Here is a 10,798-nt window from a genome sequence, read left to right on the forward strand (position 1 = left end):
TCCAGACAGAACCTTAATAGAGAAATAAGAGAACTAACAGATTTTATAACTCAAATGAATTTAACAGATATCTATAGAACATTTGACCCAACACAAAAGAATATAGTTTCTTCTCAGCACCTCATAGAACCTTCTATAAGACTGACCACATACTTGGTAACAAAGCAAACCTCAACAGATAAAAAGAGTGGAATAACCCTCTGTATCTTATCAGATCACCATGGTTTAAAGTTAGATGTCAACAACACTGATTACAGAAAGTCTGTAAACTCATAGAAATTTAACAATGCTCAGATGAATCACCCCTGGTTCAAGAAAGAAATAAAGAAATATCAAGATGTCCCAGAATTAAAAAAAAATGAATGTGCAACTTACACAAAACTATGGAACATTATGAGAACAGTGCTAAGAGGAAAGTTCATAGCACTAAGTGTCTTCTTAAAGAAAGAGAAATCTCACACAAGCAACTTATCAGCACAAGTGGCACAACTAGAACAAAATAAGCAGACTCACCCAGGAGACATAAATGACAGGAAATAATCAAAGTGGGGGCTGAACTTAATAAAACAGAAAGAAACGAAGAAAAGAATCAATGAAACAAAAAGCTGTTTCTCCAAGAAAATAAACAAGATAGAAAAACCCTTATCCAAACAAATCAGAAGGGAGAGAGAGAATATCCCAATTAACAAACTTGGACTTAAAAAGGTAGACACAACAACATACACTCAGGAAATCCAAAGATTCATTAGGTCAACATACAAAAATCTGTCAGGATATTTCACTATATAAATAAACTGAAAGAAAATATGATCATGTCATTTGATGCTGGAAAAGCCATTGAGAAAATCCAACACTCCTTCATGATAAAGGTCTTAGAGATATTAGGAATGCAAGGAACATAATAAAAGACAATATATAGCAGGCCAACAGACAACATCAGATTAAATGAAGAGAAAATCAAAGCAATTCCACTATTATCAGGAACAAAACAAGGTTGTCCACTCTCTCCATTTCTATTCAATATAGTACTCGAAGTTCTAACTAGAGCAATAATATAACAAAATAAGATAAAGAGGATACAAACTGGAATGGAAGAAGTCAAACTTTCTCTATTTTCAGATGGTAGGATAGGATAGGATACATAAGTAACCACAAATATTCTATCAGCGAATTCCTAAAGCTGATAAACACCTTCAGTAAGGGGGCAGGATACAAGATCAACCAAAAAAATCATTAGCCCTCCTAAATACAAATGATAAAATACAAAAGACAGAAAGAAGCGAAACATCAGCCTTTAGACTAACCAACCACAAGTAACATAAAATATCTTGGGACAATGCTAACCAGAAAAGAGAAATACCTGCACAAAAAGAATTTTATGTCTTTGAAGAAAGAATTGAAAAAGATATGAGAAAAAGGAAAGATCTCCCATGCTTTTGGGTAGGTAGGATCAAAATAATTAAAATGGCAATCTTAACAAAATCAATCTACAGACTCAAAAAAATCCCATCAAAATCCCAACACAATTCTTTACAGACCTCGAAAGAACAATACTCAGCTTCAATTGAAAAAAAATCAAAAAATCCTATACAGTAAACAAACTTTTTTTATCACCATCCCTGATATCAAACTCTACAATAGAATTATAGTAATAAAAACAGCTGGGTACTGGCATAAAAACTGACAGCTGGACCAGTGGCATCGAATCAAAGTAACTGATTTTAAGTCACACACATATGAACACCTGATTTTTGACAAAGAATTATTCAATGAAAAAAATGAAAGCATAGTCAACAAATGGTGCTGGCATAACTAAATGTCAACATGTAGAAGAATGTAAATAGATTGATGTCTATCCCCATGCACAAAACTCAAGTCCAAATGGATAAAAGACATCTTGCCAAACTGAAGCTCATAGAAGAGAAAGTGGGAAGTAGCCTTGTATGCATGGGCAAAAAAGACCACTTTCTAAATATGACACCAGTATCACAGACACTGAAAGCAGCAATCAATAAATAGAACCTCCTGCAACAGAGAAGCTTCTGAAAGGCAAAGGACATCAGTCACTAAGACAAAAGGGCACAGCCTACAGAAAGGGAAAAGATCTTCACCAACCCCATGTCAGACAGAGGACTGATCTCCAAAACTTACAAAGAACTCAAGAAACTAGATATCAAAATGCCAAATAATCCAATTAAAAAGGGGGCTACAGATCTAAACAGAGAATTCTCAAAAGAAGAATCTCAAATTTCTGAAGCATACTTAAGGAATTGCTCATCATCCTTAGCCATCATGGAAATACAAATCAAAAATGATTCTTCTGAGATACCATCTTACACTAGTCAGAATAGCTAAAATCAAAAACACTTCTGGAAAGGATTTGGAGTAATGGGAACACTCCTAGGTTGCTGATGGAAGAGCAAATTTGTACAGTCACTTTAAATAGCAGAATGGTAATTTCTCAGATAATTGGGAATCAATTTACCTCAAGACCCAGCAATACCACTCTTGGGCATATATCGAAAAGATGCACACTCATATCACAAAGACATTTGTTCAACCATGTTCATAGCAGCATTATTCATAATAGCCAGAACTTGGAAACAACCTAGATGCCCATCAATCAAAGAATGTATAGAGTAAATGTGCATTTACACAGAGGAGTACTACTCAGTAGGGGGAAAATGTCATCTTGAAATCTGCTAGCAAATAGGTGGAACAAAAAAAAAAAACATCCTTAGTGAGTTAACTCAAACCCACAAAGATAAACTCAGTATGTACTCACTCATAAGTGGATACTAAATACAAACAAAATGATAACCAGTCTATATTCCATCACCCCAGAGAAGTTAGATAACAAGGAAAACCCTAAGAGAAACATATGGATTCCCCCTGGGTAGGGTCAAAAGATAAAATCTCCTGAGAAATCAGGAGTATGTGGGAGAAAAAGGGATGGCTGAAGGGGAGGAAAAGAAAAAAAGGGAGGGAGGAGGAATGGTCAAGATTGGGTAAGGGCAGAGAGGGAAAGCAGGGAAAAGGCTATCTTGATTGAGGGAACCATTGTGGGTTAGCATAAAGCCTGGCACTAGGGAAATCACCAGTAGTCCAAGAGAATGACCCTAGCTAAGACATTAAACAATAGTGGAGAGGGTGCCTTCCCCAGTAATCATATTGATGACTATTTTAGTTGTCATCATAGAACCATCATTCAGCAACTAATAGAAGCAGATGCAGAGATCCACAGCTATGCACAGGGCCAAGCCTTCAGTGACCAGTCAAAGAGAGAGAAAAGTGATAATACAACCAAAGGGGTCAAGACCATGATGGGGATACCCACAGAAGCAACTGCCATGAGCCAGTTGGAACTCACTGACTCTGGACTGAGAGCAGGGGAATCTGCATAGGACCAAACTAGGGCATCTGAATGTGTGCAACAGTTGTGTGGCTTGGGCACTCTGTGGGGCCACTGGCATTCATCCCTAGTGCTTTAACTGGCCTTTTGGAGACCATTCTTTTTGGAGGGATACCTTGTTCAGCCTAGATAGAGGTGGGTGTGGCTCTGTCCTGCCTCAAATTGATGTGTCAGACTTTGTTGACTCCCCATGGGAAGCCTTACCTTCTCTGATGATTGGAGGTGGCAGAGGAAAGGTACGGAGAGTAGGAAAAGGGGAGATAGTGGGAAATGGAATAGGAAAGTAAAATGAGAAAAGATTGCTTTAAAAAAATTAAAACAGGATATTTGGATTATTTGCCAGAGTATTAACAAATGTTGATAAGATTTGTGAGAATTTTGATGTTAAATATGCTAGTTTCTGACCACTAACACTGATAATCAGTGATAATGTATATACCAGCAATGTATATAAACACAAGGTAATAGGGGTTACAAAGCATAAGAAAGCAGAGGTGTGGAACGCTGAGATACAGTCAGACTCAAGGTGCATAAGTACAGAAACCTGATCAAAACTCCATTCCAAGTGGATTGAGGTTTCTCAGTATAATGCTCATACCATGAGACATAGCTTGGCTTTTAAGAAAAACACATTATGCCCATCCAACTCCATTGGAAACAAACCCAAGCAACTCTGTAGGGCACTTACCTAAGTAGATGAGGGGAGGCAATGGAGTATAGTAGGTGGAGGAGAGTAACTGCTGAAGAGATGGACCCTAAAATTTGGAAGCAGGTATGGTGAATGACAGAGGCATACAGAGATAAATGATCCATATCACAGGATGGTTGAATAGAAAGTTCTTTAATAGAAGGATCAGATACCCAAGGAGAACTCAGGAATCTCTCCCAGGTCTTGGCATCAAATGTAAGTAGGAACAACAAAGAAACCACTGGACACAACCAAACTCCATGGAAAAGAAACAGCAAATTTAATTAAAAGCTATCAGGCCACCTCAGTGCCAAGCTGGGACAGTTTGTTTGGTTGTATAGGGGCAAGTTGGGAAGGAAACAACTAAATACTGGAATAGCCAGCCAGGTTATGACCAGCACTCTGGAGATGCATCAGTTGTGGTTGAAAGCATTCAGGTGACAATGGCCTATATAAGAAAGTTCAGGTGTGAATATTGAGAACAGGAGTGCTCAGCCAGCTATTGAGGACTTTTGAGAAGTGCTTTTTGAGTACCATCACCCTGAAATATTTTCATCAACACTGCCGTTTTGTTCTTGGAGAGCTAACAATCAGGAACCCAGAAAGTGCTTAGTCATTCCACTATAAAGACATTTAGAAGAATATGGTTCAGAAGAATCTGGTGTTCTGGATGAGAAAGAATTATGTTTCCTTGGTTCATTGTAGATATTCCAATCAAGAGGAAATCATGTGTCATAGAGGAGAAAGTATTCTACTAATGAGTCTCTTCAAGGCTTCCTTCATATCTCTATTCCTCAGACTATAGATAAAAGGATTCATCATTTGAGGGACCACAGAGTACAGGACTGAAGCCACAGCAGTCTTCCTGGACGATTCTGTAACTGTTGAGCTAATGTAGACACCAAAACCTGTTCCATAAAATAAGGAGACAACTGACAGGTGAGACCCACAGGTGGAAAATGCTTTGTTTCTTCCTTCTGATGACTTCATTCTCAAGACAGTGGATACAATTTGACTATAAGACAAAATGATGCCAGAGAGAGGAACACCGCCAAATATGCAAGACGAAATGTATATAAGTATGTTGTCAATAAGAGTGTTGGAACAGGCAAGTTTAGTAATCTGTGTAAGTTCACAGAAGAAATGTGGGATTATCAACTCTGTGCAGAAGGACAGATGTAACACCATCAGACCATTTACCAGGGCATTCACCATGCTCCCCATCACAGACAATGTTACCATTAGGATACAGAGGCAGGGGTTCATGATGATCCTATACCTAAGAGGATGGCAAATAGCAACATAACGGTCATATGCCATTGCTGCAAGAAGACAATTTTCCATACCAACAGACATCAAAACAAAGAAGACCTGAGTCAGGCATTCTACATAGGTAATATTCTGGTCTTGTGTTTGTATATTTACCAGCATCTTTGGAATTGTGCATGTGACTAAAAAGATGTCATTAAAAGAAAGGCCAGAAAGAAAGAAGTACATGGGGGTATGGAGATGGGACTCAGAGCTGGTGGCCAGAATGATCAGAAGGTTTCCTAGGACTGTGACAAGATACATGAAAAGAAAAACACCAAAGATGAGGAGTTGCAGTTCTATATCATCTGTGAGTCCCAGGAGAATGAATCCAGAAACAACTGTTTGGTTTACAGATTTCATGTTTGTGGTGAATCTGATGGGAAAGAAATGGGGCAAAAAGAAAACAAACTACATGAACAGCAGCAATATATTAAATAAAATCACTAGAAATCTGGCTCTTTGGTTTTGGCCTTTAACCTACAGAACCATGAAAAAAATAATTTCTAACATTAAGCTTTCCATTTTGTAGTCTTCAGCATCTAATATAGTTCACAAATCCTTGCCCCAACATGAGTATAAGAATATTCCTAATGGGGGCTGGATTGGTGGTTCAATGTGTTAAGTGCATGCCACATAGCATAGGAACCAGAGATCAAACCAACAGAATCTGTAGAAGCATCAACTGGGTACATAGGCCCTTCTGTAGTTCCAGCCTATGGAGACAAGACAGGGGATCACCAATGCAATATGGCCATTAAGACTAGTTGTCTGATGAGCTCTGGGTTTGATTGAAAGGCACTTCCTTAAGGAAAAGGTAGAGGACCCATTAAGGTGGCTCTTGGGAACAATATCAGATTTCTACATACACATGCATTCATGTTCACATAGACATGCATAACACACACACACACACACACACACACACACACACACACGGAAAAATTTAATGGGGAATGGAGACATCCTCTGAATTGAAACTCTCCTTCCAGGAAGGGAGGAGAGAGTCGTGAGACTGAGATTTCACTATGGGAGGAGACACTGACTAGCAGACCTGCATAAAACAGGATGAGACTGCCACAGGTGGGTGGTGTCTTTACAGCCTGTGGAGCCTTCAAGTCACACTGAGAATGCAAATTTCCTGAGTTATCATCAGTGTAGGGGTGAGGGTTTTGGTGCTGCAGCTGCATTTGAGTGTCCCTGCTCTACACGTGACTCCTCACCTATACTTACTTAAGTAATCTCAATAAACTCTCTGGTTGACCAAGTCAGACTTTGGCGAAATGGTTAATTTTGTCTACTGTGGATACTCTGTCTGGGGAAAGTGTTAGTTGTCTCTCTCCAGGAAGTTTCATCATATTTGAGAAGAGACAAATCTCTAGTCAGAAAGAAATTGGACCTTTTCTTGGTGAGATTACTAGAGGAGCTCAGTTAGAGCCAGTAGGGTAACAGTGCAAATACAAGATTATGGACCATTGATTGGAGCTGGATGGGAGTACAGGGAGTTCTGTTTCTCAATATCTTAATACAGTCTTTTATCATTGTTTCCCACAATGAATTCCAGTAAAATCTACCTGTTTTTGTTGCCACAGCATTTACTAAGATGCTATTATCAGTTTGGCTTCAAGAGGAACAATGTTAATATCTCACCTGGATGTTGAGAATGGATGATTTGTCTCAGAAAATTCAGGCAGACTAGGGCAGTCAGGAGAAACTCCTGAGAGAGAGAGAGAGAGAGAGAAAGAGAGAGAGAGAGAGAGAGAGAGAGAGAGAGAGAGAGAGAGAGAGAGAGAGAGAGAGAGAGAGCTGGCATTGATTCCTAAAATGACAGGAATATTGAGTTAGGTGACAACCTGAATCATACAGTCTGTCTTCTCAGGGGGTTTGATAATCAAACCTCCTCATTAAAGCAGTGGTTTCTCCTGTCTTTCTCCTCCCAAGAGTGCAACTCCTTAAAGACTTGTTCTATAAAGACAGGAGTCCCTCACAACAGATCCCCTGATACTCCAGGCTTAGAGTATGCATGTTAGTTATCTCCATCATTTCAGCTCATCCCCAACAAGGCTCTTGAATTAAAACATATACCACAAGCTCATATAAAGGATCACCCCTGAAAACACAGTAAAGAGACACAGACATGAATATTAAAAGATAACAAATAAACTGGGTAACAAAAAAACCCCAAACACAACTTCTTCAATAAATACAAGCATTCTTTGTGAAAAACGATAAAAAGCTATGCCAGAAAGTCTGATGTAAATTTCAAGCATGAAAATATGTCTTACATATGAAGATATGTTATTATTACAAATATTTAAAAAGTATTGTAAAATACAAATTATGTATCCAGCTGTTCTTGAGTATCAATAATATTTTCTTCACCATCTTATATTTTAACCAGAAAGTTCTGATCCTTATTAGAAAATATAGAAAAAACAATAAGTATGACTTAAAATTTTACTTCTATTAGTTATTTTTGACTATATATATAGATATATTTTATATATCTATAACATAATATATATCCATTATATATATGTAACATTCACTCATTGTTATACCCATTATGATCTCCATCTCATCACTATAAATCCTCCCTCCTTACTGATATTATCATTTCTATATTCATGCTTTTGTGGCTTTGCTTTGTTTTAGAGGTCAAGTGAATTCAATCAGGATCTTTCTAGGACCATGGGTTTAGAACTGCCTGGTAAGCTCCTTCATGTATACAAATGAAGACAATTATTGGCCCTTTCACAGAACCTGTTAGTAAACCATAGTTCATCAAAGTGGATTAGAGCCCATTATGCTGATATGTGGTCAGTGATTGGCTATTGGTAGGTACAGTCTTATGCAGACAACCAAAGTTTCACTGGAATCAAGATTACTTTGATTATGCCATGACCAGAAGACAGAATTTCACAGCCTTTCTACATATCCTCCAGGTCTTACATTCTTTCCAGACCTTTCTTTGAGATGTTTCCCACCTTTGGATGGTGTAGTATAAATGCCTTGCTTAGAGTTAAACATTCAACTCCCACTTATTCTCAGCACCTTGAGCCTCTATTTGTATCTGTATTCACTGTTGTTGATTTCAAAGAAAGGGTTAGCTGATTGGAGCTGAAAATAGCATTTCCCTATATAAGAATAAAATATCAAAATGCACTTTTGTATGATGATAACTTAGCTAAACATCTGTTTAAGTATGACCCTAACCCTGATAATCCATAGTCCATACCTACCAGATAGCTAGGTAGGCTGCCTGCAAATTTTCTTTTCTCCCTGTCTTCTTCCAAATCAAATTCCCCACTATCATCCCCAGCTCAGTGGCAAAATACCTCTAGCAACTTTTCCTAATCCCCTCTTTGAATCTCCTTTGGATCCCATAGATTTTCCACTTTTAGTCTCTCTCCCACAATTCATTAGCAGGCATCCTTTGGGAACACACCAGCTGAGCAGGCCATGGAAACAGATCCACATAAAATTTTATACTGGGCAGCCCACAGTCATCACACTCTCCAAATGTAGAAACTCCAAGGAGTAAAACACTTACCCAATAGAGACAATCATCATCCAGACTTAAAAGCATCCCAATTACAGTTACCTGGACATCATCATAAAAGCATAACCAATAACAACTAGAAAATATATTTTAACTGGAGCCCAGCAACTCTACAATAGCAAACACTGAATATTTCAACATAGGTGAAGCCCCCCCCAAAAAGACCTAAAAACAGTATGTGTGAAGATGATAGAGGCCCTTAATGAAGAAATCCAGGAGTGTAAGGAAATTCTTAAAGAAATTCAGGAAAATACAAACAGTACAAAGAAATGAATAAAACTGTTCGAGCCCTGAAGATTGAAGGATGATTGATTAAAAAATTATCGAGGGAATGCTAGAATTAAAAAATTTGGGAATTCAAACAGGTACTATAGCAGCAAGCTTCACCAGCAGAATACAAAAGATGGAAGAAAGAATCTTAAGTATTGAAGATATAATAGTAAAAATGGATATATTGGTCAAATTAAAATGTTAAATCTAAAAAATTTTTCTTTAAAAAAATCTGAGGCAATTTGGAGCACCATGGAACACTAAGAAAGAACTATTAAGAGGTAGTTTGTAGTACTACATGCTTACAGAAAAAATAACTGAAGACATACCATCTTAGTACACATAAAAGCTCTAGGACAAAAATAGAAATAAAGGGAGGGAGAGATGGAGGGAGAGAGGGAGAAAGAGAGTGAGGGAAAGATTGAGGGAGAGAGGAAGGGAGAGAGGAAGGAAGAGGGAGAAATGGAGGGAGGGAGGGAGGGAGGAAGGAAAGAAGGAAGGAAAGAAGAAAGGAAAGAAGGAAGGAAATCACATCCAAAAGGGGTAGATGTCAAGGAACAATCAAACCAAACTAAGACTGAAATTAATAAAATAGAAACAATAACAGTACAAGGACTCTATGAAGCAAAGAGTTGGCACTTTGGAAAAATTAATAAGATAGTCAAACTATACATAAATTAATTACTAGGTGGATATAGAATATCCAAATTTAAAAAATCTAAAATGAAAGGGGGACATAAAAACACACTCTGAGAAAATCTAAAGAATTATAAGGATATACTTTAACATTCTGTACTCAAACAAATTGGAAAATTTAAAAGAAATAAATAATTTTCTCCATAGGAACCACTAACCACAGTTTAATCAAGATCAGATGTAAACAGATATTATACATTGATTTCCCGGCCACCCAGTCCCAAATAATTACACAAAACTATATTAATTACAACACTGTTTGTCCAATAGCTCAAAATTCTTAACTAACTCTTACATCTTAAATTAACCCATTGCTATTAATCTGTGTATCACCACGAGGCTGTAGAAAACTGTCAGGAAAGGTTCTGGCAGTGTCCTTCTCCTTTAGCAACTACATGGCCTCTCCTTGACTATGTCTACCCTCTCTATTATCTCTGTTCAGATTTCCCACTTCTCTGTATTCTGCTAAACCATTGTCCAAAACAGCTATATTCGTCAACCAACAAAAGCAACACATATACAGAAGGACATCACACATCAATCAGATACACAATCTAAATAAACCTATAACCCCTAATGAAATAGAAGCCATCATTAAAAGTCTCCCAACCAAAACTCCCTAGGGCCAGATGGCTTTACTGCAGAATTCTATGATATTTTCAAAGAGTTAATACCAATACTCCTTGAATTATTCCACCAAATATTAAAAAGGAAGAGCATTGCCTAATTCATTTCAACAGGCTAACATTAATCATGGTACTCAAACTACACATAAACCCAACTAAGAATGGAAACTATAGACTAATTTTTCATATGAACATAAAAATAAAATAATCAATAAAATACTTGCAAACAGAATCGA

General features: G+C 37.5%; 1 protein-coding gene across 1 annotated transcript; it reads right to left on the reverse strand.

Moving 5' to 3' along the window:
- Positions 1–4,832: 4,832 nt before the first annotated feature.
- On the reverse strand, positions 4,833–5,783 carry LOC142847278 (olfactory receptor 7G2-like). The gene has a single exon (XM_075967993.1). The coding sequence runs from the start codon at positions 5,769–5,771 to the stop codon at positions 4,833–4,835; it is 939 nt and encodes a 312-aa protein (XP_075824108.1). The 5' UTR covers positions 5,772–5,783.
- Positions 5,784–10,798: the final 5,015 nt, after the last annotated feature.

This window comes from Microtus pennsylvanicus, chromosome 3 (assembly GCF_037038515.1).
Source record: "Microtus pennsylvanicus isolate mMicPen1 chromosome 3, mMicPen1.hap1, whole genome shotgun sequence".
Classification (NCBI taxonomy): Eukaryota; Metazoa; Chordata; class Mammalia; order Rodentia; family Cricetidae; genus Microtus; species Microtus pennsylvanicus.

Excerpts from the sequence above, each read along its gene's own strand:
- LOC142847278 (XM_075967993.1), bottom strand. The coding sequence starts at position 5,771 with ATGAAATCTGTAAACCAAACAGTTGTTTCTGGATTCATTCTCCTGGGA.